This window comes from Falco peregrinus, chromosome 3 (genome assembly GCF_023634155.1).
Source record: "Falco peregrinus isolate bFalPer1 chromosome 3, bFalPer1.pri, whole genome shotgun sequence".
In the NCBI taxonomy this organism is placed as follows: Eukaryota; Metazoa; Chordata; class Aves; order Falconiformes; family Falconidae; genus Falco; species Falco peregrinus.
In genome coordinates this window covers 99,659,000-99,686,534 of record NC_073723.1, presented here as the reverse complement: position 1 = coordinate 99,686,534, position 27,535 = coordinate 99,659,000, and the positions used below count along the sequence as shown (strand labels likewise).

Here is a 27,535-nt window from a genome sequence, read left to right as displayed (position 1 = left end):
AGGAGCTAATCCAGAGCCTGCCCCAGTCTCTTGAAAATGATTTTAATGTCATTTATTGTTGAGAAAGTAAATAGGAGTCAAGATTCTGATCCCGCTTCTTCTATCCTCTTTTGTCATCAAAATTCCCATTAAGCATCCCAAACATGTTTGAATTCTTCCCATAAATTTTCTATATTCATCTTTTTTTCTTTTTAAAGGCAGCTAAGAATTAAAACAAAACGAGACAATGTCTTTACACTAATTTTTTAATGTTACACATACTGCACCTTATAACATTAGAAGAAAAAAAACCCCAACGTAAAACTTAAAGACAGAAAATAAATATATTTTTTACGAATATATGCAGAGAGAGTGCAAAAAACTGCATCTCTAAAATGTTTAAATGCTGAATCGTACAACAAAAAAATTTACAAAAGCACTTATTTCTTTATACGTGTCAGCTCTCCTCTTATAAACACAAAAATATTTTAACAAATCTTACAAAGATCAAAGCCTTTTGCCCTCCACCAGGAGAAAAGTGGTGAAGAAAGTGTATTACCTGGAGGAAAAGAAGAAGAAAAAAACACCCAAACCACAGATAAACAAAATGTAAGCCTAAACAGGTACCAGGGAAACAACATCTGGATGCTGGGGAGGGATGTACCCCTGTGCGCCGCAGCACGGGAGATGAGCCCCCCGAAGAAGGGCTGGCCCTGGGGGATGGAAGGCGGCTGCTGCCCAGATGAAGCTGCTCTTTGCTGTACCACTTGCCCCACATGGCACCAAAGTGCCCTCTCTCCTGCTCCTTTCAAGCCACGGCTTTTTTTCAGACAAATGCATTCGAAAGCAGCATTGGTCCAGCCAGAAGACCCTAAATTGAGCAGAGGTGGGAGCGCTGCGCACAGCCTGGCTCGACCCAGCGCCTCTACCTGCAGCGCGAAGCCAGCACCTGCCCCAGATGGGGAAGAACAGGGGTCCGCACCGGCCGCCAGGTCACACCAGTGCCAGGCACGGACACTTCCAAGGACATGTATTTAAAATACACAAGGCGACCCTTGGTGCCGGCGGTGCCAGCGCAGCGTGGTGCGGGACAGTTCCGCTGCTCCTGGCTCACCAGACTCGCTCACGGGGCAAAGTGACAGCTCAGAGCAGCTGAGCTCCACGTACCTCTGAACTGGGGGCTCTTTGAAACTGAAACAGGCCGGTAGCAGAGACAGGAAAACAAAAGGAAGAGATTTGCTGTGGAATTTGGGGTGTTTGGGGACTGGGCGGGTAGCTGTGCAAAGGGCCAGCTTGCCATAGGGCTCCTGATGAAACTCTGTGATATGCTTGTACACGGTGAGACAGCCCAGCACCACACATGCCACACAACTGGTGGCACTCAGGAAGCTGCCTGGATGAGTCTCTTGTGCACAGCATCCATGGCACAGGCCCAGCAAGCTGTAACGCTCAGGCACCTTCCTGAAATTTAAGCAACTCCCTGCACACGTCCCGCAGCATCACACATTAACCAGCCTGGGATCTCCCGGCACACAGCCACCAGAAGCTGCTGCTTCTGTTCGAACATCCAGAAGGCACAAGCAAATGACTGAAGTCCTTAATTTTTCAGCCAAGAGAAGAGAAAGCCTCTCGGGCAGAAGGGGGAAGAATGAGGTGTCCTCTAAAAAGCTGGTGGACCTTGTCAACCAGTATCATCTTGTATAGCCCAAACTGTGATGGACAGTGGTGCTGGTAAGAAACTACCTTTCCCAGCAACAGAAATTGGCTTGATTCAGGGAACTAACTTGAGAGATGGTAACAAAACCTCTGATATAACTAAAAGATAGCGGTAAACATTTCCTGTGGACTGCACTGAATTAGAGGAATTTACCTTGCAAGGAACACCACGACCTTCTCTGCAGGAAGCAGAAGAGGAAAGGCTTCCAGTATGAATGCAACTAAGATAAAACTATCATTTGATAAAAGGCAACAATACTTCAAAATTAATATTTTATAATTCTTAATTATAAATTATATATGGATTGTATAAATTATAATAATAAATTATAAAAACACATTGGTTCTGAGAAACTGGAGTGTAGTGAAAGAAAACAGACCTTTGGGCTTCCTGTTCAGCAAAACCATTCAGCTCTCACTTCATGACTTTACTAACTAGAGGACAAATAAAAATTAGACTAAAGTTTTCCACAACCTTAGCAGTAAGTTCAGTTTCCAGCAGACTGCAGAAGAATTAACTCTCACTATTCCCGGAGAGGTAAATTTTCACATCTTTATTGCCAGCCACATAAATTAGGGTCTGATCCCACACAATCATGTGTGAGAGACATCTTACAACTGTTTTATAACTATCATAGTCTGTTCAACTGTTTCAGTGTATTTTTAAAATTATTTTACAGTATAAGTACACCCTAGAAAGCCTCCAGGGGGTTTGAATCCCTAAAATACAAAGCCATACAAGAGAAGGGTTTTTTTATTTAAGTAATAAAAATATGCATATAGGATGGTTTGGGGTTTTTTTTTCCCCAGCACATTTCCAATAAAGTCTGCTCAGCAACAGAAGCATCTCTCCTGTGAAGCTCGAAAGCTGTAGGGCTCCTTTACCTGCAAGCTCTAACAAAGCAGTCCTTATTTAGGTCTTCCAAAACACCTTCTTAAATCTGAATGAGTTTTTCTAAACAAGCCAAGCCTGGAATTTCTATCTTTGGTCATTTATCTCAGCATCAAATTTCTTATTAACAGCTGGGAGAAAACGGGAAGATTTTTTTATCCTCATACAAAGAAATCTACTAATTTTGCTCCAAGAATCTTTGGCCTGAGACAGAGGATGAAAAACATGATCATCAAAAGAATTCGTTTGAGGAAGGCGAGGGTGACTGGGAGAAGGAGAGTGCAGTGCTAAACAGATTTCAGATTTTGAAAGCAGCAGGTACTACAGCACAACCACCTGCTGTGGCACCCAAGAACAGAGCAGCCAGGAGTTGATTTCATTGTCCTGTTGTGGAAATGCAGTTGATTTCTGTCCACTTGCAGATCTTCAAGCAAATATGAAGATAATACCCAGTTTCTCTCGGTTCATTCAAGTAAAAATTATGTACATTTTAAACTTATCTTTGGATTTTATGCTATGTTACTGGACAGACAACAGTACATACCATTTAGCATCATTAAAGCACTGTAGAAACATTAATTACTGTTACCCCTCATGCCCTTCTTTGGGGTAAGCAACTCTATGCACCAATAATAAATCATCAATTACTGAACAGCAGCATTGACCATCTCCCGTAGTTCTAGAATAAATACTGCAGGGAAGTACTTATGCTATAGCATGACAAGTATTTTTATTAACAGGTGGTTTGGGGAGCAGGTACCATCACCCCCATTTTAACACAAGGACAAGAGATGCTGAGCGGGATCTCAGCTGTATTTGATGCAGCTCCAGTGACTGCTGGGAAATTACAGTGAGATATGTGGCCATGGAGGTTTGCGGCTGGCTGCAGTAAAAATCCGGATTTCTAGCACTGGTCTCTAATTTTGGGATCTGATAAATACCTAGAGCCCAGTTTTCAGAAGGGATGAATGCCCCTGGTTCAGAGGGAATAGAGTGGCTGCCCCTTGTGTTCTCCAAGAGAGACGTCTGTGGACACCATCAATGTAATGTTAATTGCCTAAAATCCCCAAGACCTCTCTCAGTGGTTAAAGGCCCCAGGGCAAACTGGCGATGGAGCCAGGGTGGGTGCTGTGCCACAGACCCCGGCTCCGGTGGGTACCCTGCCCTGCCACTGCCCTGAGCTCTCCCTGGGTGAGAGTACGGGTACCCACACACCAGCCACCTGCGACAGGGGGAAGGAGAGATGCTACAGCCAGCAAAGCCTGGTACCGACATGCACCACTTCACACAGATGATGTTCAAGAGGGTGGATTTACAGCTACATTGATTGAGAAGAGTCACAAGTAATCCGAGGCCTGGTTTTGTTTCTTTCGCCATAATTTCTGTTAGTATTATTAGTCACGCTTGCAATGAATCTCTGACAATGTAACTTTAATTCTTCTTAAAAAAGTTAAAAAAAAAAAAAGAAAGAAAAAAAACCCAACAAAACTTGACATTGTAAAAAGGTTCCTGCTTAAAACAGTTCTCTGGAAACTCTGTATTATCAGTTGGTGGAACAAAGCTGCCTTCTGGAAAACAAGGCAGCAGGGCCCTGCCGCTCCCAGCACCTCAGCGCAGGCACAGCTCTGCTCGGCTGTCAGCCCATCCTCACGGGCCGGGCGGTCAGGGTCTGATTAAAGCACATGCTCAAGTAACCCCACGCAACAAAAGGCCAGAGTACACGGTGCACTGGACACAGCCTTTTAAAGGAAATGATCTTTGTAAGGCTTCTAAGTTCTAAAGTATTCTAAGGCTTCTTTCTAGGTCAATTTGTTGCATCCCCACAGCCAAAGGAAGGTGTCCCTGTAGCTCATGCTCTCCTTACCCAGCTTGTGTGCAAAGACCTCCAGCTACAGCCTGGCCACTGCCACCAGCCTGCGTACAGGCTCCTTACATGACTGGCACTCTGGCTGTCACATTGTGCTAACACTTGCATACTGAATTTCTTTTGATACCCACCCCAGGCACCAAAACTGGCATCAGCAATAAAATGTGCCCATGGAAAAGGCACACCTTCCTTCTGCTCTGTAGGAATTAGCCTTTGGAAGGAGTCACCCTGCACTTAAAGTGAGGAGTTAAAAATAAATGGGATACTGTCGTTTTCCCAAACTTTACAGCTACGCATGTTTGCCATGTTTTTATAAAATATCATCTTTCAAACCATTTAAACAAATTCCCACTCTACAGAGAGTTCTGCATTAACTTTGGACAACATTTAAAGAACGGGAAAAGGTCAAATTTGTATTACATTTCAAATGGTGACATCGTGTCCATCACTGTATTCTGGGCAAGACAACTGCCTTCAGTTGCATTTTTTCAACAGAGGCAAGAACTTGGCAGTTTCATTAACACAGCAGTATAAATGGAAAAAAAACATGAGACACCTTCATCCCATTGGGCATTTTAGCAAAAACGGGCTGAGGGAAAGAGGGAGAGGACAAGGAGAGAAACCGAACTAGCAAAGGGTGTATCAGACATAGGTAAGACCACAAAACATAAAAAACTCACAAATTTTAACATGCCAAGGATATTGGTACATTGCAATGCTGGTTATGGTTAGAGAGACTGTACAGCTCCTCTCTTTTTGTCCTTGAGGCTTTGTTAAAGTAAGACCCTCAACTTCAAGTTCATAAATAAAATGGAAATGACAGTAGTGCCATAAAAACAGGTAGAAAAATAGTGCAAAGCCAAGGGCTGGACACTTTAATCTGTCACAAGTACCCCCAAGCACTACCATTAGTGCTCTTAAAGAAAACATGTAAGGAAAACATTCTCTATTTATTATAAACGGCAGTTGCCTGCATTGCACTCTGTATTTATAATGTACTGACTACCTTTCTGCTTCCCTTCAAAGCTGTGGATGGAGAATAAATACAGCCTTTCACACTGGTGAGCACTGCCTGCCCTCCAGTCATGACTGGTAGAGAAGTCAGACAGTATTTATAAAAGAAATCAATTAACAAGTAAAACAGACAATATCATTTAAGGCCTTTGTCCCTGCTAGTCTGCTCAACAGACTACACTTTCTTAAAATAAGAACATCTACCACCTCTGTTACAGTAACCAGACAGCAAAGTTAAACAAAACCCCCCAAAAAAAGGTCACAGTTAACGGCTGCCAAGAATGCAAAACACAACAGCAAAGATGCTGCTCGCTGCGCTCCTGGTGCCTCGCACTGTGCACGGTGGGCAGGCTGGCCGTGGGCGAGCCCAACGCGATGCTCAGGCTGAGCATCTCACCGAAACCTCGCAGCCCTTAGCAAAAGGGTTTGGAATTACAACTGATTACATAGTGCAAACTCGTATCAGTTCCCACAGATACAAAATGCACAGATGGGAGTCCAGAACAAAAGCCACCACCAGACAGGGTTGTGAGGAGCACCAGCCATTAGGGAAATAAACTCCGGGGAGCGAAGTCTGATCTCAGCTCCTCCTGAGTGAGCCTGGAGTAAACTCCAGCTCTTCAGGGAGGTTTCAGGGAACTTGTACAGGTGTAACTGATACCAGGGGCTGAACCAGTTTGGTGGTGAGGCACCAAATGAAAATGAAGCATTCATTAAATGACAGCCTTTCAGATTTGGAGTAACTATAAATTATTCGTAACAGAGTTTGTTAACCTTGAGTGGGACAGAATAAATACCCATCGATGGATGGAGCTTACATTTACACGGCATTTCTCAAGTATTCCCTTCAGCAGGTCCATAAGGTTTTTAACGGGGGGTTTGGCTTAGCCTGATGAGACTTTTTCTTGCTGCCACCCCATTTAAACTGTTGAAAAAATATACTGACTGCCTAGAAAATAAATTGTGCATATGTATTCGGTATATCCACACCCATGCGGCCACTCTATATATGCACAACCAAGACGCCAATACTGTGCACCAAATAGGAACTGTACCATGGGCTTTCTGGAAAGATCAGCTTTGTGGTGAGTTTGCTACACCCATGTTACTGACAAAAGGCATGCCCAATGGCAGGGAAATATGCATACTCTTCATATTTCAAGGTAGATATGTCACACTTAATCTGGAAAAAAATCAGCTTTCTCAAGGTAGCCCTCTCTTAGTTCGAAATAGTTTTGTCGGTTTTCACTTCTGTAATTGAGATCAACAGCATAAATCCATTTGATTTCAACGCTGAAAGAAATGCCATGGCAGCCAATTGACAGGAAACTGTCAGATATATTTTCTTAACAGCTTGTTACCTTTAACAGGACACAAGCTAGCTGACGGAAGGACTTAATCAGGCTTTTCACTCTCCATCTTCTACAAAATACCCAAAATGTTCTGAGAAATCGGAGTGCCACCGAGAACCAGCGGAAAGCATGGCAGTAATGACTGGCCCTGCACAGCCAGAGTAATACTGCAGGATCGAGTCATCCCTGGCTGATGGAAGATGGTAAAATTCCAACAGTCTCAAAAGGTGGCTCATATTTAAGGGTATGAACTACTGAATGGTGTCTTGTTTTCCTTTTAGAAAGCAAACCTACACCATACATACTGCACAACAATCTAGGCTTTTCCCACAGTGGGACTTGTTAGTGATAGAGTAGCCTGTAAAGAATAGGCACTTATCCCAAGAATTGGCAAAAAAAGGGAGTATTATTTGGTAGGTATGGCACCAAAATACAACCATTGTGCTTTCTCACATACATATGCTGTACAGATGGAGGCTCAAACAGACACAGAGTTTTAGGTTGTTGGTGGGCTGTGTTTTTTCTTTTTGCTTCGGCAGGATTTGCAAATGCAGCAGATGATGCACGGAGATGCCACGAGCAGCAAGGGAGAGGTCACCAATGCGATGATACCCAGTCCAACGAGGATCCCCACAACCTGAAAGACATGGTAGTCAAAAACAGGTATTTAGCTAATTGGTAAAATAAAATGTGTGTCTTTATGTAGAAGCACAGCACAGGTCACAAAAACCAGTTGAAAATATGAAAATAATCATCCTGGTCCTTCACTGAAGGGTAAAATCTCATTGCTTCATGCATGTGTGAGAGCTCTGCTCAGCTGACTAGAAACGCACCTGTGTTCTGTTCCACATCACTGAAGCCCGCGAGTGGCCCAGCTTGTTTCTGCAAGGGCCTCTGTCGTAATGTCGTAGGAAGATATCATTCTGAAAAACAAAAGGAGAAGCTGCAAGAGCAGGTTACAGCAACTGCAGGGAGAGGTTCAAGACAGGACTGGAAATACAACCTTCCTTACACTGCTTTACAATTACCAGCTGCCAGCAGACAAGTTCATCTGTCTTCCAAATCATAACTTAGAGAAGCTGCTTGCAGTTTCAAGAAGTGTGGTGTGTTCAGGACCTGAGCCATTGCATAGCATCTTTCCTCCCCCACTTCTAAAAAGCACAAGCATATGCACTGCACCTATTGCACAAGTACCCAGTCTGTAATTTGGCGACAATAAAGGGGCCTGTAAACAACAGATACTTCTGACAACTAGCAGTATGAGGGATCATCTTCCTGAGATACTTCCACCTTCTGTTCTCCTGCTGTCCCTACACTTCAGTGTAATTGTTTACACCTATGCAAAAATGAACACAAATTGGATTTCTCACACCAAATGGGACATTTTACACCCACTCTGCATAACAGGTAAAAGTCCTCTATGCAGAGAGTCTATAAATATTAAGCAGGGGTGATTTCTTAACCACAGTATAAGCAAAGTTTGAAATCCCAGAATACCGATGTATTGGACTTTTTGCATGGGCACAAGTCATAATTCTAGCATGTGAACAAAGCCTTTAGGCAGAGTCAAAGTCCTGGATGAGACTAACTTTTTTAACAGGGTTCTTGCTTTTTTATCTTTAACTAACTTTTTCATCTCTAACTGAGATACCTAAAAAAAATTAGACTTGTAGTAATTTTCTTCCTAGGCTTAACAGGAACATTGAAAAAGTAGTTCAAATTTTACAAGTAGTTTAAAATTTAAAAAGTGTTTCCTTTCTCTTTTCCCATTAATACTTACTACATTATCTTTTTTTTTTTTCAGAAGATGACTAACTCCCTGCATTACCCTTCCCTAGCCAGCTGTGCTGCAACCTGATGCTGCTTTCTTCTTCATTTTTCCGCCCCGCTCTTTGGCTCCGCAGGTATTAACTTCACCTAAACCTGCAGCTTCTGTAACCCTGTAGTTTTTTTAGAAAAACTACGTTTGAATCATGCAAATACATTTTTTTTTTTCTTCCTCCTGTTAAACTGATACAAACTTGATAAGGGCACATCCACAGTGTCTGTGAGAATCCGACTGTTTTCCAGTTCAGCCCAGGGTTAAGCAGTCACTGCGTACTGGATGTACTCTGGGGCAAGCTGCAAGGCTCACGTTGAAAAAGCATGCTCATACATGGAATGGGGCAGAGCACTAAGCGAAACCTTTCTAGCATGCTGAGAAAAGGAAGGATGAAGAATGAGGAAATCTTATTGTTCGCTGGCTACGAAGTACAAAAAAGAAGAAAAGCCATGCAATATCTAGCATTTTATTTCAAGTGCTGGCAAAGTCCTTTTCGCACTCCCACAGTTACTAATGATGACTGCACCAAAGAGGGAAGCTGCCATATACATGAGCACATTGCTTCATGTAATCTGAACCTAATCCTGCCAGGAAACTCAAAGTCTGCACGAGCTGAGACTAGTTGGTATCCCCTGAGAAATAACCAGCCACCTGCACCTTCGTAATCCATGTTCATAATCCAACATTTTTATCCTCAAGCCTACTAAGCGACCATTTTCCCTAGCAAACACGGCACTACAGACAGACTAGTGAAGGAGACCTAATCCGTATGAGCTCTTAACGCACCCTACCGTGAAACACCCCCCCCTCCCCCAGTACCATACCATTTTTTGGACAGGCTGTGACCTTTGCAGTCAGAGCAGGTGGAAGACACTGATTTCCCTGGCTGTCAACCAAACTATCTTTAGCTGCTGCACTGGAAGAGGGAATCAGAGAAAGGTAGTGCTGGAACAGACCTCCAGAAAGCCACCAGTCTGTCCCATTTCCCTCAAAGAACTAGCACAGGACCCACAGACATGGCTACGACCCTTTATGGAAAAAAGGGTATCAATATAAATAAAAGCACTGGATAAACAAGAAGAAAGAAATTAAGTTAGAAGCTGAACTGAGCCAAGCCACTCACTGGGACATCAATGAATTGATGAAGAGCTCATACAGGGCCTCAGACTAACCCCAGCCCTGTTACCCTTTATCTAGGTGATTTTTCTGCAGCACTTACATCCAAGTTCTGTAGACAGTACCAGCAAAACGTGTGTTTGCAGTTCTTGCACATCATCTGAGCACAGCCCTCATTTCGCTCAATATAGACCCGACAAACTGGGCACTGCTTAATTGGCGCCTCCATCTCTGTTCCAATAAGTGATCTAGAAGAGTAAGGAAATATTAAAGTGAAATGTGAATGCAATTACTGCTGATATTCAGGTCCACTGCCTGATGTATACTTTGCTGATTTTCCAGAGCATCTAATCTTGCTGTCTTGATGCACTCAATGTGTAAATTTTGTAATATTCAATACAATAAAGTACATCTGCTACCAGGTGTAAGATTATCGGTATCACATAGGAGTAAAACTCCATTCGCTTGATCTTTTATGCTACATAAACCCAACACTCACTACACCCACAAATTTATCTCCTATAGCACTAAAAATGAGCTCTTGGTAAGACAGCTTACACAATTCATTTAACAGGACTGGATTATGCAATTCATAATACTTGTCCTTGCCTGAACAAAATAGCCTTAAACTCCAGCAAAGCCAAAGATCAAACCTGGAGAAGAAAAATTATAGCAAGAGCTCTTTAGCAACTCCTATTCAATGAAGTCTCTAGCAAGCAGAAGGATTAGATTTTAAGTCTTTCACTTCTTGCAAAAAAATGATAGAAAACTTTCAACACACATGACTGAATGCAATCTGATTCTGAAAACAAAGTTGGATGGCCAGAGACATGACATAATTTAAATACAGAATTGCTTTCTTTCTGCAGATTAACGCCTTACTCAACCTTATCTGTCGGTTGCTTACACCTATGCAAAATGAACATAAATCAGATTTCTCACACCAAATGGGACATTTTACACCCACTCTGCATAACAGGTAAAAGTCCTCTATGCAGAGAGTCTATAAATATTAAGCAGGGGTGATTTCTTAACCACAGTATAAGCAAAGTTTGAGATCCCAGAATACCGGTGTATTGGACTTTTTGCATGGGCACAAGTCATAATTCTAGCATATGAACAAAGCCTTTAGGCAGAGTCAAAGTCCTGGAGGGCTACACCTTTCAGAAGTGTCAGTGGCAACCCAAGCTTGAGAAGGACACAAAGAGTATTAAGTATTAAAAAATAAAATGTATCATTTAAAATAATAATTAGACCGGTATTTAGGTATCTTATTATATTTAGGAAACACCAGGGGAGATGGGACAGTGCCAGAGATGCATCTAAGGAGCTAGAGGGAAGCCGTTCCAAGAAACTGATGTGAGGCACAGAGCTAGCACCCCACGCCAGAAAGAACCAAAAGCCACGTGGCCTCCGTGGGTTCCCCTCTTACCTCTGCTCGGTCGGTACGGGAGTAGTTTGGATTTCCTGGCACAGGCGCTGCGGGTGCCATGCCTCCTTGCAAGCGGAGCAGAACGTCAGGCAGCAAGCTGGGCACTCCACCGGCACCGGCGCTCCCGACTCGCTCGGTGCCACGCGGCACACCGTTTGGCAGTTGGCTGCAGGGCACCATGTTCTCTGGGGGTCCAAATGGACTTCTGAAACATAACAGAGAGAGAAACACAACTGTTTATACAGTCACCTTCTCATTCCAGTGACACGTGTCTAGGTACACATGACCCGACTCTGCACGTGGGTGGGGAAATTAGAGCTTTCTGCACCCACACTCATGGGCAGTCGAGCCTCCTCCTCCTCTTTAGGCAGGTCTGCAGTTGCACCCTGCTAAGGCAGCTGCACTGGAAGCATCACAAGAATGGCAATTACCTATATACAGGACATATTCTTTGCCTTTATGGGGAGGTATAAAAAATGAACATAACTGCTGCTTGCTGAGAAGCACGTGTGTTTTGTGACATTAGTCCATTCCACGTCTTTCACGTGTGCAAGCCATGCAGTATCTTTCATGGAAATAGCAGAAGGACTGTTGTTAAATTAATATCTAGTCACTTTCCATGCTTTATTTCCTCCCCTCTATCTACATACTCCAATTAATACTCACTTTATTGTATGACCACTATTTGTCAAGTATCAGATTACAACAATAGTCAAGGTGAAGTTTCAGGGTGGAGACATCGAGTTACACAGAAATCACCACATGGCAGAGCATGATAAATATTCTTTCTCTCGCTCCCCAACCTTTATTCAAGGAATTTGGACGTGGACCAGCAACCCAGCTGAAGCACGTTCACTGCCAGGGGTGCCCATGGTGTGCACGCTTTGTGCCACTCAAGCCTATGGGCCTTCAACAGTCCCACCCTGCAGAGCCTCCCTCCGCAGCAAAGGGCTGCCGTGCCCGCAGGAGCTACCTGCCTCTCCTCCTGCCCTGGGAGCCCTCTGGTACCACCACTGACAACAGACAGATGGAGGGGATATCTCAGAAACAGGTAGAACCCCTTGACTCTGAGACGTCAAAAGCCATTGCAATGTACCCTCCAGCAGATAAAAGACTGTCCCACTTGAAACAAAAGGTTTCACAAGGGCTGCAGACGTGTTCTCTAGCAAATTTTGCTGAAGCAGTTGAAGGCACTTCCTCCTCCACACACTGCCCTGTCTGCACTGCTCCTCTACAGGAGCCTGCTGGCAGCCCACAGTGAAGGGGGCTGCTGGATGAGTATCTAGCAGATGCTCCAGTCCGCATGAAAAACAGTGATACCTGTGTCCAGGTACCCAGAAACTAGAAACTGCACAACTAGAAATGTGTTCCAAGCAGTAAAACTCTGCCCCCAGCTTTCAAGCATTTAGATAAGACAGGCACGAACACCTGGGGAGAAAGACACTCCACGAACCTCACAACCTAGCATGCACTAGAAACCCAGCTCGTTTCCAACATGCTAAACCTCTCTGTTCACCTTGAAAACTTCCAGTTGGTTTAAAGCTGTCCCTCCCTCCCGGTTGTCCTGGACACTGCCAGTGAGGAACCACGTAAGGACGATCATCCTCTCTGCTGGCTGCAGGACACACAGGTACACAATTTTAAGTCTGTGTGAGGGTGCTCTGACAGATGTGGAGAATTTCTACATGCACGGCAAAGGTTGTCATCTATAATTTAGGCACTGCCAGCAAAATGCCTGTACCATCTATCTCCAGCCATGTCATGGATCTAGTTGCAGTCTTTCCTCTTGCTCTCTTACACGTGCTTCCTTTGCCCCCCAAAACAAACAAACATTTTGCTTTCTACTGAATGAAAGCCAGAACAAAATACTTTGCAGCTTCATTTGTGGGAAGAAAAGAAAGACATGGATGGGCAGTACCAGCCATTTTACATTTTTATACACTTCTAAAAGGTAGTGTTCTGACTGAGAAATCATTATTCCTGTAGCTTCCCTTGGTGTCTCTTTAAAAGAAACTCTGGACTAAGTAAGACCATGGTCCAGTACCAGCTGTTGCATTTAAGTCTTCACACGGTAGGTTCTATATGCTTTCTGTTGATAAAGAGAAGTGAAAATGAGATGAAGTGCAGTTCCTGCAGACAGCTGCTTAACACACTCAACTCTGGAAACCTGAATTCTCCTATCCTGTTTTGGGGTGGAAGACAGGATGTCTGGTTTTGACATCATTGGGAGGAGGGAGTTGGGTTGTAAATCTTATTGGGTTTTGTAAATGCGTTGCAGCAAGATGTAATGCATGAGATGAAACTCCCTCCTCTTCCACTTCGTCCATCTTACAAAGAACCTACAGATGGTGTTTTGCAATCCGTGCTGTCTCATACTGTTTGGTTTACCATGGAGTACAAGTGAAACCAGAAAAAACTAAAAAAAGGAGCAGCCAAAAAAAGGAAAGAGGCTATCATATTGCTCTGACAAGCTGCTCCACTTTTTCTTTTTTTTTTTTTTTTTTTTTTTGGTTAGGGCCATTTGTCTCCTGCGCCTTTCCCTTGTTTCCCAGAGCCAGTTCAGCCACCCTTGCTCCGCCGTCAGGAAAGCCTTCCCAAACACTGCCAGTACCAGGCAGGGATCTGGGCAGCTTTCACAAAACATGCAAGCAAGCAGGTGGAATGTGCGAGACAGATGGGGGAAACCCAGCACCTTGGAGAAAGGATAAGTTATGGCTCAGGAGAGGTATGGAAGGATGAGCCTATGCCTTTTACAGAATATTAGGAACACCTCCTTTTAAAATGGATTACTTTTCAGGCAGGCATAAAATGGAGGTTCTCACCATCTACCACTTGGTCTATTGGGCAACTGTCACAGAAATAGAAATACAATGCATGTGTCCTAGCCACATCCTATTCCTCTATTTCATTACTTCTGATGACCATGTCAACCCCATCCTAACCAGAGACAGAGCGATTGCTGTTCCTTCTATTACAATGTGCTGAATGGAAGCTCTGTGGCTAGGTCCTGACTGGATGCAGAGAAGTTAGATATATAAGCAAGATTGGGTTTAAGCCTGAAACATTTGCATTCTAAGAACACAAAACCTGCAAAAGAACAGCGTATTTTCAGAGCATTCCATATTAAACTGAGTGTCTATAGATACACAATTGTACGCCAGTTACTTCTCACTACTTTTTCACCTAGTATTATTTATCCATTTTTTTTACAAAGCCAAGGAAATGGAAAGGAAAGCTATTTTAGTAAAATAGCTAGCACAGATGGAGGGGGGGGGGGGGGGGGGGCAGGTTGTGGGGAAAACAGCTTTTGGATGTGTAAGTCCTTCTTTGGGTTTTCAAAATTTTCCTCAAAATTCACCTCACGATGGAAAAAGTCTGGAAAGGTGAGAAGCACTGACTTTGCCAGTCACTTGAAGACTGGTCAGCAAAGACTACAGAGCAAGAACAAGTCTTTCAGGTTACCCAAGCAGCTGGTTATTTATTTCTAGCATTTCTAGTAAAGCCAAGCGTGTGCTGAAGCAAGGAGCCCATATCTTAACAGAACAAAGCTGAGAGAGGAAGGGTCTAAGCCCAGGAAGCTGAAGGGTTTGGATGAAGAGCTTTGTTGAGCTGAGCAAAAGTCAGGAAGGACACCCTGGGTCCTGCCCGTTTTAGTGGAGGAGAGGGCAGAGCTAGGCAGTAGCAGCCTGGATTTTCCACCGCACTTGACTGCTGGGGGTCCCTGGGCAGATCCCAGGTCAGAATTCGGCCCCAGCAGGTGCCACCAGCAAGGTTTATTACTCATTTCAGAAAAACGCTGTCAGGCCAGCATTGGTGTTGGGCAGGGCAGGCAGGCTCTGCCAGGGTAGGGTCACATCTCAGAAGACGGCTTCGGGCCAGCAGAAGCTGATAAGCCAAGTCCAACGGATGAGTCCATAAAGGTCAGCCCTGGGGGCTGTGCTAAATCCAGGAAAAGCAAAAGGTCTTGGCTGGGGCTGGGATTAGTGCTGGTGTCCAGGTCAGAGCTTTAGTTAGAAGGAATCGTTGTCCCCAGGCATCAGTAAGCTGGATTTAATGGTGGGCCCAGTAGGCAAGGCCAAAAGGCTATGCTTAAACCGCCGCTTGGGTGCCAGTTTTACTCATCATAAAGGAGAAAGGACAGACCTTAGAAACTTAATGGAGTTAATGGTGGAGGAGGATCAGTCAGACTTAGGTAAGAAAGAAAAGGGAGGGAGGATTTAAAAAAATAGGTAAATTTCAGGCTTCTGTGTGTGGGAGGCAGTATTAAAAAATAAAAAAGGAGATGTAACAGGGAGTTGGACAAAAGATCAGGAGTTCAGCCTTGGCTAGTTATAGAGGAAGAGATACCAGGAAATCATTAGTTTCACAGTCTTCAGTTGAAAAAAGGTTTTACACAAAACAGATTAATGTATTGCAAGAATGTCTCTCTTTTTTAACCCTTTAATATGGTGATTTAACAATCTCTGATTTCCACTGTCTAGGGCTGTAGACAAGCCACTGCTTGGCTTTTGAGCAGGAGCGACTTCCTAAGGATAAACAGGAAGAAGGGAAAATAGGAGATAGAAATAAAAAATGAAAGCAGGATTTGGGATTATTTTTTTAATGTATTTTGCCTGAGTGCCTGCAAATCATAGTTACAATCTACACCTGCCCATGAACCTGGGGCATACATGGGTATCGTCATTTTGCAGGTTTTGTACTTTGTGGTCACTCACTGCGACTCATGCCAGAGGAGACTCTGTAAAAAAACCCATATATTCTTCTATCTGACCATCTTTTCAAGTGCGTTACTGTGCCTAACTTCTGTGAATTTCTGCATTTTCATACACATTCCCAATCCATACGCATCTAAGCATGTATGCAAAGCAGGAACACAAATACAGGCTTTCAAGGAAAGTTTGAAAACAGGCAGTCAGGGCAGATCAGCCCTAGATACTTTACCCTGCAAACTACCACGGAGTAACTTCTTTGAAAAACGCTGTAACTTCCAGGTGAGACTTTCAAGTTGGTGTCAGTCTTTCAAACCAGCATGGGACTGTGGATAACTGGCTAGCTGAAAAGGGTCACATAGACATAGTCCAGCTGGCTGGACAAAAATGCACGTCGCTCTCAGCTTATCTGAAGTAAAGCAAAATACACTGTCTTTGGCTGTCCTTGTTACACAGTAACAGGAAGATTTCGGTGGGAAAAGAATGTTGCAGGTGGGAACAGATAACTACAGAAGAGAAACTAGGGGCGGGCTTGGTATTTAGGCAACTAACCAATAATGAGCTTAACTTTTGTAATATGTATGAGCTAATTATAAGAAGGCATAAAAGGTGACTGTAAGAGACAATAAACGAAGTCTGCTGATCACTCATATTGAGCGACTGTGTCTTCCCTCCGTCGCAACATGGGACCTCATCTTTCTGACTAGCACCTTTCTTCTTCAACTTCAGCAAAGAACCGTCTCCTGAAGCACAAGGCTGACCTCTGGCATAGGAAAGCTTGGCCCCAGTAAGACCTTCAGTTTCAAACTTATTTACAAATAGCCCTTACTCAGTAACAAGGGGTCCGATTACCACTCAGGAAAAAACAAATATACTAGATGAATACTCATGAGGCTTCTACATAAGAAAAGCCCTCCTGCAGGAATGTTTGTAAAAATCCTCATCACACTGCAGGGTCTGTCTCCCCCAGAAGTTCTGAAGAACCCTGAGGATGTACGAAAGGACCATGTGTGCCCTGCACCAGCCTCTAGCACCTTGTTTAGTTCTACCAGTACAACCACCCCCCAAGGACCCAGAGTGAGCATGCTGCGGGAAGAACGATGGAGCCTCAGGCAATGCAATCTGAAAGTGCTGCCCACAAGCCTGAGGAAAACCATGGTACTTCAGTAAGATGCCACTCTGTTGACTCTGCTCGACTGAAATAATTTCCAATCTGTCTATGGAGCACAGTCAGACGTAGTGATTGCTCTTAAACTATTTCAAAATGAAGACATCTTCTCTGTCTCTTCCTTAACTCACCCAACAGTCTTTGTCTTTGCAGCATGTAATACTGCTGCCTCCACTGAGACTTTAAAAAGGAAGGTAATAGAAATCAAAAGGTTTGTACCTCGCTCAAACTTCAGCCTCTTGTATAATTGAAACTGGTCAACAGGCACCAAACAGGCAATCTGAAATGAGAAACAAACACACAGAAAGAGCATTAGAAACACCGACTTGAAAAGATTTAATAAGCATAAGTTCTACATGCCTGCCCTTCTCAGCTGGCTCTCAAATCCATCTTCTTTTCCTACTTGGAAAACACCACTGTGTGCCTCTGTACCTTGATTTCCTTCTCCAAAACTTACAGTTCTTGACCTCTCCTATTTCAGCCACACAGCCCACATCTTTCCTACCATGCACAGGAAAGCCTTCTCTATGGATTCTGTATTTACTACAGGCTTCTCAGTTTTCCTTCATGTTGGTTTAATGTAACGAAGGGTGACGGCTTGCCAGCCTTGGAGACTGCAGCGTGTTGTTCATGCACAATACTGCTCACTCAGATGAATGGTTCCTCATTCATGTCTCCCAGTTTTAATGGCAGGGGTCACTTAGCTCTCAGGAATTGAAAAGCTAGTCTGGTTTCCATTTTTTATCCACTTCATGGGTTTTGAGCTGAGACAGTTAACGCCACTTCTGTTGGAATTTGCCTTAGACATGCTCCAGCCCACTGGGAACTGGACTGAAGTTAACAAATCTAGTTGGCATAGACAAACAGCCTTTGTTATACATTTTACACATTATCATAATTAAACTAGCAGTCTACAAGGCTAAATGCTCTAATCTCCAATTAACAGAAAACAGAAAACCAAGTACCCTATTTAAAACTAATAAGCAAACCTGCATACAGGGTAAGGAGAGGTTCAAAAGAAACTTCAGGAGCCACATGTTTGTTGGACTCAGAATCTGAGATCATTCTCTTTCCCTGATCCATTCGTAATATTGCACCAGCACTGAAAATGTCATTCTCTTTTATTGAAAATAAACATAGACTTATACTAAGACTTGATCATTTGAAGTACGGCGGAACAGTGTAGAACTGACTACTTCAAAGTGAAGGGCGCTCAACCCTCACATCCAGGATCCCACCCCAGCCCTTCAGATTACTGTAAAAGCAAAGTTTTGCCCTCTGTGAAGTGGACGCTGGCCCTTGCTGTACTTCTGGGTTGTGGGACACAGCACCCATGAGAAGAAATACGAAGCCAAAAATATTCAATATATATTCAGTATCACGCTGTGAATATATTTGCTTTTGTAGATGGGAAAAAGAAAAGAATACATCCGTTTGTATATTATAAAATATGAAATTGCTTCATTAAGATCTGCATTCACTTGGAAATAAAATTGCATTTTGAAGCAAATATCTGGATCATTTATTTGACCTAAATCAATATCATACAAAAAATAATTGAACAGACATCAAGATTTCAGTGTTCAAAGATTCTTAAAAGACTTATAGTTGAAGAAATCAAAGGATTTAATATCAAAATGAGAAACACCAAAAAATCTTTACCAAGCATGTTGTTAGTCTAGTAAGTCAGCCCTGGATGTAAGTACTGTGCTCATTCAGTTTCTGAAGTCAGGGTGCAAACTATTTTTAATATGAAAGTATTTGCATGGCTAAACGATGTTACATTAATATGGCCGTAAGATGGAGAGAGCTTCCTGGGAACCTCTTCACCTGTTCATCAGAAGTCAGCCGAAACACTCTTGGAAAACAAATAGTAACTTAATCCAACAGGGAAAAAAGAGTGAAGTTCAGCAGCTTCAGCAAAGAATGAAGCCAACCAACAAAGCCATATACAGCCCACAAGAGACATGGTTTCAGTATTGCCCACTCCTCCCCAGGGCAGCTTCAAATCTAAATAGACTTTGGAAAACAAGAGTCATCTGCTTTTCTCTAGCTGGATGAGCACTGGCAACTACTTTAAATTTTCCTTCATTACAACTAAATTAAAACAGCGAGTCTCAATGCTGTAAGAGCCACTTGAATTAATTGTTTAGTTGTCTGGGGTCTTTCTGTGCTTGCTTTTCCTTTTAACAAACAGTTTTTCAAGAGCAGTTCTATTGAGCCCAGAATTTCCCATGTATTAAAACTCGGCCTTTTTGATTACAGTGGGAGCTGAGTTAGGAGTTTTATTGCAGATTTCAATAGGAAGCAGAGCCAGGGCTGAAAGCTTCCCTCTCTCCTACTGAAAACCTGGTCTTACCATGCCAGCCTTCCCCATGGGTCTCACCCAGCCCCACTCCTCTTCCTACGTACCCTCGTCACAGCTCAGCTGCCCCCTCCCTCCACGCAGCTCCAAGCGTCGAACCCATACAGCCCATCCCCTCTGCCACTGACTCCTCCAGGCTTGGAAAGACCAGCTCCTGGTAGGACCCACACGGAGGTCAACCTGAGGGGTGCTGAGCCAAAGCCTCCCACAGATTTAGGATCTTTAGGCACGAGCAAAGGAATGCACAACCTGCTGCTGCCTGAATTCACTGCCACATCAAAACTGTACGTGCAAACTCAATGGAAAAAAAATGAAACGCGAGTATCAGATCGCTCCCCCCGCCCAGAACAGCAAATCCTTTCCTCCGTGAACTTTTAATCTCATTTAGGTTTAATTGAGGACAGCTGTTAGCATGGTAAGGGGATTAGGTGTTTTATCTCCTCCTACTTGGCATCAGTCTCAGCGTTCATCTTCAGACAACTTGCCCAGCCGCAGCCGGGAGCCCACCCAGAGCACCTCTCCTGCCCAGCCGCACACCCCGCCGGGTGGGATGAGGATGGAGATCTGCAGAGGGAGCAAACCAGCCACCCGGCAGAGGGCAAACAGCCAAACGAGAGAGGCCATGAGCATGTCAGAAAGCAGACTTCCCTTATTCTAGCTATGAAAGCATTCAGTGCAGCAAGAAATGCCACAGGACAAGTTTTGGTTGTTTTGTTTTTTTTTTAACACTGGGTTAAGGTTACAATAAAAACCTAAGAAGAAAATGAGAGGCAAGGGCTTTCTCCTGAAAAGATGTTGACTTGAGACTTACCAGACTGCTGCAAGTTGAATAAGTTTTCTGGTTTTCTATACCTTGTAAGCAATAGCTGCAGTTGCAATACTCTTGTTATAGAGCACAAATCGCGCAAGACCTCTTGCTAAGAACTGCAGCTTTCACCCAAAGTAAAAATATCCATGGAAAAGAAGCAAAGTTTTGAAGGGTCACTACCACAAAAGGCTCCAGGTGGATCCTTGCCAAGTGTCCAACAAAGCTGCCCGGCGTGGTATGATAACCGGGAGCTCTGTTACTGTGCGAGACAAAAGAGCAAAGGAAGCAAAAATGAAAGAGTTTGAAATAATTGGGTTCAGTTTACACAGGGGCAGACTGTTCCCTGCTGCCCAGGCAGAGCAGTAACCAGGAGCCAAGGCAGGACAACTCCCCTGTTTTTAAACCCTGGCTACCACAGTGGAAAGGGAAAATCACTACTCCACCTATTCTCAGGCTTTCAAGAGAGATGCAAGGAGGCAATCAAGAAAACTGAATAGATCTTACTTCCTTTCACACCCATATGAATCAAACCTCGGTAATGCCGGGGCAGTTCACCAGGACAAGGGCTTCTCCCTTCCTCGCTTTGCAGATACGCAGCAGGTGCAGATCCTGCACTGGTCGTTTGCAAAAGGGCTGCATTGCCCACCTCTGCGCAGGTCCCACTCCCAGAGGTGTTGTCCAGTTTTGCAAGGACTGAAAAATAGTTTTAACTTGGGCTGTGTTTGCTTTTGAAAGAGGTATAGGAGTTCAGCCTCTTTATTGTTAGAAATGACACCCACACTTTTCTTCACCAGCTACCATGCTCATTAGACTCATCATGAAATATTAAATTATTAATTTTCTCCTTTAAGAAGCTCTTCTCTTATTTAGTGACAAATAAAACCAAAATTAAGTCTCTCTCTTTTGCTCCCCTTGGATTTATTTAAAAATGAGTAAAGAAGAAGATCAAAAATTTTATTGTTGACTCTGAAAAAGATAGGTCAGCCTGCAACATTTTCTCACCTTCCTCCTCATTTTACCCTTTCAATCACCCCTATCAAAATGTAAACCAATTTTGAAATTAAAAATAAAACCAGTACTTTAAACCAACTCCCAATGGGATTTCTGTTCAGCTACGTATGGAATACAATGCAATTAAGAATTCTAAGATTTGGGTCACTGTCCCATTTCAGCATCGCTTTACAAAGTGCTGACGACCCTGTCAGGTTAGCACTGGTGTGGGTGATGGATTTACACAGACAGAGGGGCAGTAAGAGAATCTGCGCTGCCTGCAGAGGGGTAATTCTTGCCAAACGTAAAAGGCAAAAGGAGAGCCCAAATCAGTACCTCCTTTACTGCCTGTTGCATGGTTTTAACCCAAATCAATGGATCATTGGCATCAATGTTGCAAGCTTCAAAACAATACAGGACTCAGAAATAGAAAAGCATGATCCCCTAGATGTAATCCAAGCGAGCATTGCATTAGAAACCCCTGTGCACAGCCGAGACTGACCCCGATTCATAGCTTACACTGGTGATTGGATTTGCACCAAGCAAAACCATTTCAAACCATGATAAATTACCCCTTTTTTAGAACAGGGGTATGAATTGGTCCAATTAAATCAATGCAGCAAATTCCCAAGAGAGACAGGAATATTCTAGATAGAAGAAGTCTGCACAGTCAAACAGAACTGCATTAACGTAAGATGTTCCTGCTACCTTCTGCCTCCAGGAAGGAATCCAAATCATCTTTGTTTATTGTACTATTAGAGCATGAAAGGATAACATCTTGTTTAACAAGATTGCTTTTTAACTTTCCTTTATTTCTGTGTAGCCAGCTATTTGAAACTGAGTCTGTAGCCAAAACCATTGCCTTCCCACCACCAACACCCATTTATTTCTGCTTAGCAGCAGCTATACTACAAGCAGCTCCTATCTTGATGTAACAGGTCAAGATATGACCTAGGGTCGCACTTGATTTCAAGCACTCTAGTGGAACAATTCCTTCTGTTTGAATGTACTATTTGTCAAAACAAAAAACCTACTGGGAAACATACCAGTTTCAACTAGATTTTGTTAAAGTAAAACAAAAAAACAAATCAACAACAAAACCAAACAGAAGGGTTTCAGAAAACACATTTTCAAAGTACTAAAGAGTTCAATTGTCTAGTTCAAATGACTTTCATTTTTAATTTTTTTAAACATAAACCCTGGAACATTTTCTTCTGAGGCCCAGAGGGACACAAAGAACAAAAGTAAAGCCTTCACTCCCGGCTTCTCCTGTACGCTGTGAATAAGCAGTTTACTCCCTGAACACTGATGAAACATTCAACTGTTTCAGAAAGACACATTCCTACTGTTCACACTTGCTTATTTCTCCATGAGCCATACAAGAAGAAAATCTATTACCTGTTTAAAATGTTCACCAGTTTTTGTCCCCCTCCACCTTCCAAAAGCAGCACAAGGAGCACATGTCTCAGAATCAAGGCAAGGGCTGTGAAAAGCTCAGCAATTTAGTACCAAGCTAGATAAACTCTGAAGAATTTTACTGAGAAAACAGACTTAATTCACAATGAAGACAAACAGGTCACTGGAAAGCACTGAAGAAATGTTACGCGCCTTGAACAAGGATCTTGAGTGAGGGAAGCAGAGGAATCTTCATAGTGCATTAGTGTTAGAAATTGCCTATAAGCTTTGTTAGTAAGTGTTCAGGTACCTTATTGAAGAGGGCTCAATCCAAAATGCACTGACATCAATGGAAAGGCTTTCCTTTACTTCAAATTGTGCCTAGATTCCCCTTATCTCCCTTGTGCAGGCTAGGGCAAAAGGCATTTTAAAAGCAAACAAAACAACCACGTTCGCTTACATAATTAGACAGAATCTAACCCAAAGTATAGGAACCAATTTAACACCATGTCCATGAGAAAGACAGTTTGAACTGCTGATTTTTTCTGCAAACTGTAAAGGTACCTGGTAAACATCAGTCACTGCAGTCTGAAATGGACATGACATGAAAAATACACTTTTTCAAAACCCTGATGCTAACCCAGGGGTGGGGAAAAAGACCAATCCCCCCAACCCACCCCCCCAATATAGGCAACACGTCATTCCTCATGGACTGTCTTGGTGAGGAACCTTTTCCTGCCAGAAGCCAGAGACCACCCAGACCCTCCAGAGATGAGAAAGCTCAAACTTTTATACCAGGAGCTCCAAACTGTGTAATGAATAAGCCATAATTCTAAATAGTACTTCCATGCCAAACAATAGCCATATTTAGGCACATTCTCCACTATCTGAATAGGGTTCTTTTTTTTAAGTAATCGCTTTTAAAGGCCACATTTTCATATGGAACAGCCTTTACAGAGAAGAAAACAGAATCCAGAGTGCTCATACATGATATGTAGGTTACATGCTAATTTTTCAGATTATCAACAGAGACAGTCTATTCTTTCTATTGTTCCTGGGGGGTTATTGGGTTTTCTTCCTTAAAAAAAAAAATAGGTATTTGGTAAAATACATAAACAGTTCATTTTCACTAGGTTGGAGGGCCTGTTTGCTTTTCAAGCGGAAGGTCTGTATTTCAAGCGCATTGCTGAAAGGGAGTGTCAGAACATTCATTCATCCATGGGACACTAATGCACATTTGGGCTGTTTAGTCATTCTGCCTTCAGCCCAAAAAACACCCAAGGATTAAGCTAATCATCCATTAATACGTGCCCTGGAGTGTCCTGCTTTAATAAGGGGAAATATGTCTCTATAATTCCTATAGCATCATAACCCTAGCTTAACGGAGCAGATTTCTCACTACCATTTGTTAATTTTCTTTTAAAAATGCATTTGCAATAAAAGTTAGTTGCCTTCACTCTGGAGCAATGGGTGTGAGGGACATTCCTACACCCTCTCTGTATCTATGCAGAAGGAAGGAAGGGGAACAGTTGGCTACTTTCCACAATAGCTAGACTCAGCCAAAGAAAAGCTTCACCACATGCCTGCTGCAACTCCCAGGCCCTGATCCAGCCAAGCAGGGCATTTCAAATGTATGCTGCAGAAGAGATGCTGAATTTTCGGGGGAGAAAGAGGCATTTTTAGTATTGGGAATTGCATTGCCACTGATCACTTCTGAATAGGATTATATACTTCTACCACAGTAACGTCTTCTGTATACATAGGGCTCCAGGGAACCCAGAAGATAAGCTGCTTTTCTCCATTTCAGAGATGGAGATCTGATTCTCCTTGATTTTGTCCCTGCAAACAAATGCAGAGAGAATGCCCAAAACCAGCCAAAACCCCTAAAGCACCTTTTTATCCTCGTTTGTTTTTTTTTTCCTGCTTGTGTTCCTAGGCCCAGCATGGGTCTACCTGGCTCACAAAGCAAGCAAGCAAGAACCGGCAGCATCAGATGTGCCCACAGTTTTCCATCACCTTCTAGATGCACAGAACAGCTGGCCCTTACGAGGGTTCCAGCCACACTGCCAACAGCTCTTCCCCATGCCATGGGGTGGATGCTAAAGCCCAATTCAGAAACTTTACACCAGCCCTAAGTCAGGCAGGAGGCTGCTCGAGCATCGCTGGGAGGCCACCAGGCAGCCTGGCAGGGGCCACCTACAGCCCCCTTGAATGCTGTTGTCCCAAGCAATGCAAGAAGGTCTGAGGAGCACGGTTTCCCTCCAGTTTCTCTGCTTCCAACATTCAAACTTCACCTTCCAGTTACTCTGGGAGATCGTGCACATGCCAGATGTGCCAACAGCTCTGCCTAAACCTTATTTAGCTTCTGAGCTCTCCAGCTCTCCCGTATCTGCCTTGGGAATGAAGACACTTTTCCTGTCTCTTAAGACCTACTTCCACCCAGTGCTGTGCATATACCTTTCTTTCCATATAACTATACGAGTCTTGCCTGCTGGACTGCAAATCATTTGTTGTAGCCTAAAACAAACATACACAAAGAGACTCTGGCCTCGCATACCATCAGTCTGAGCTTTTGCTCTTGAGTTGAGAGGCACAAAGATTTCAGATTTTGCCGTCAAATCAAATCTGATTTAACTGACAGTGCTAATGGAGGCTCAGCAATTCTGGGATACAGGGTATTCTGGTTAAGTCACCTGCATGAGTAATTCAGAGGTTGTCTGGATGCCAAGTAAGCCTTTCCTCAAGGCACAGAGAGAGGGGAAAAGGAGCAAAACCCTTGAAAAACATGTTTGTTTATAGCTCCTCTTGTCAGTCAGGCTTCTTGCCAAAAGCTCATTAAATGTAATTAAAGGGAGGAAAAATGTATGATCACATTTATTATGTAGATAAAGAAGTTTAGGGGAGTTTATGTAAAAAAAAAAAAAAAAAGAGAGAGAGAGAAAGAAAGAAAAACATGTTGATACCTCTGCTTCTTGGAGGGTCCCATGGTTCAAGCATACCATGTCTGGGCACGTGATAGGAGAACCACAACCTTCTTGAATTGCCAGCTGCATGTACTGTTTTAGACACTAGAAATAAGTAAAGAAAAGAGAGAAAAAAAAGTTATAGCCCACATGCTGGTAACACACAGATGCTAGAGATGCTGCACAGCTACCACCTCCGCTGCCTTAATTGGCTGTCCTGAAGATCCAGCACACAGAAAACATCAATTATTATAAGTGTGAGCACTACCAGTCATTACACTGGAAAGAATGCAACAAAGAACAATTAATTATGCATGACTTCATCTGCCGAGCATTGCGCTTACCCAAGTCAGCAAGTCAGACCTTTCAGCGCTAACGACCCCTACGCTCTGCTAAACTGGGATTGGAGGCTTTAGCGGGGGGAGTACCTCTCATCCTAATTAAACAGGCTTCACTCTTTTGTCCTTCCTCCTGTGTTCTTCATTCAGACTCTTAGCCAGCAGCCTCCATCGTAGGAGACCTCATTTACAAGAAAGAGACTACTGTTCTCAGCTGCAAAAAAGGGGAAGGGGGTTTATAACCCAGTTAGGCAGTTTTATAACACTAGAAGATGTGCAGCTATCCGTTCTTCCCTCCCCCCAAGCTCTGCCCCCACCCACCCCCAGATCAGGTAATTTCCATGGTTTACCATGATCTATCATCAGCCTGTAGTCTATCGAGCAGGAGTTCAAATCCATTCCCAGCATGGAGGCTGCCTTATGAACGTTTCCAAATTGCTCCATTACACAAAAATGACTGCCCTCCCCCCTCCAAGGAAAATATCCCTCTGTTCTCCCCACATCTTACTGGGCAAACCAGTTTCAAATATATTCAGCTTGCCTTTTTGACACATATTATGGAATCTTCAATAAAATCATGGCACAAAACTGGTGCAATGGACCAAAGAACAGCACTTGAACTGTCTCTCCAAACTGCACACCTAAGTGAGCGAGTCACTTCTAAATCAAAAACAAGCAAGTCTCCTCAAAATAGTGACAAAGCTTACAGTAAATTGCAAATCACTGTTGACAAAATAACAAAACACGGACTTCTGGCAGATTCTGGTATCAGCTTGCATAGCTCATTGTAAATAAAACCCAACATATTTTACAAGCAGCAGGACTAATTCAGCTTTGTTCCCTACAGATTTGTATTTTATGCCCATGTGATAAACCTCCTGTCCTCCTCCTCAGTACTGCTGGCTTCTGCCCTTACTGCCCCATCAGATTTCAAGAAATATATCAAAGTGTAAGGTCTCTGAGACCTCTGTGTGTCTGCCAACTTTCAGAACAGGCACTGAGTTCAAAAGCTGCTAGGTGGGTTGTGCGGAAACCCCAGCCTTCCAGAGCATCAGCTCTGGGACAGCCCTGGGCCGCTCCACAAACAGTTTTTCCAGTACTTACAGGCATTTAACATTCAAGTCTGTGTTAGTTTGGACTGTTCTGAGAAGGCCTTGCATATTGTGCTCAGATTAAAGAGATTTCCTCATTTGTATTTTTACTGGAAAACTGGTACCCTCTTAAATGTCAGGATAATTAGGACTTTTACAAATGGAAATGAGGTTTCCTTTTTATTCTGCCTGTCTCTCCACTGAAATGTCCACATCCACAAGTTTTGGTTAATTCTGACGAACTGTACAGAGGTATTAGTTCAAGCAAGTACAATCAGCTTAACTTTGTGGCATTTTAAATGAGCTTACTCTTGATCTGTAAATATTTGAAGCATATTCATTTAGAAGAACATAGGGGTATAACCTAAACGGTAAAGCTTTAAATATCTAGCTCATTAAGCACTAATGGGTTCAGATTCAGCATGCACCCCTATAAGAAAGCAGCAGAGGAGGCTGTAAGGAATTGATGGTGCAAGTAGCATGTGGGAGGTGAGAGAGATACTCACAGGTGAAGAGCA

At 43.3% G+C, this 27,535-nt stretch overlaps 1 protein-coding gene across 3 annotated transcripts in view; it reads right to left on the bottom strand.

Annotated features, from left to right (window-relative positions):
• Positions 1–229: 229 nt before the first annotated feature.
• Positions 230–27,535, bottom strand: part of RNF144B (ring finger protein 144B) — a 95,186-nt gene continuing 67,880 nt past the window's right edge. For all 3 annotated transcript variants that reach the window (XM_027784246.2, XM_005235718.3, XM_027784245.2), the window contains exons 3-8: positions 25,589–25,693; positions 17,287–17,347; positions 11,191–11,395; positions 9,862–10,006; positions 7,654–7,743; positions 230–7,457 (exon numbers count right to left, since the gene is read on the bottom strand). In XM_027784246.2, the coding sequence (XP_027640047.1) occupies positions 7,317–7,457; positions 7,654–7,743; positions 9,862–10,006; positions 11,191–11,395; positions 17,287–17,347; positions 25,589–25,693 (747 nt within the window). In that variant the 3' untranslated portion in view covers positions 230–7,316. The remainder of the gene's footprint in view (positions 7,458–7,653; positions 7,744–9,861; positions 10,007–11,190; positions 11,396–17,286; positions 17,348–25,588; positions 25,694–27,535) is intronic.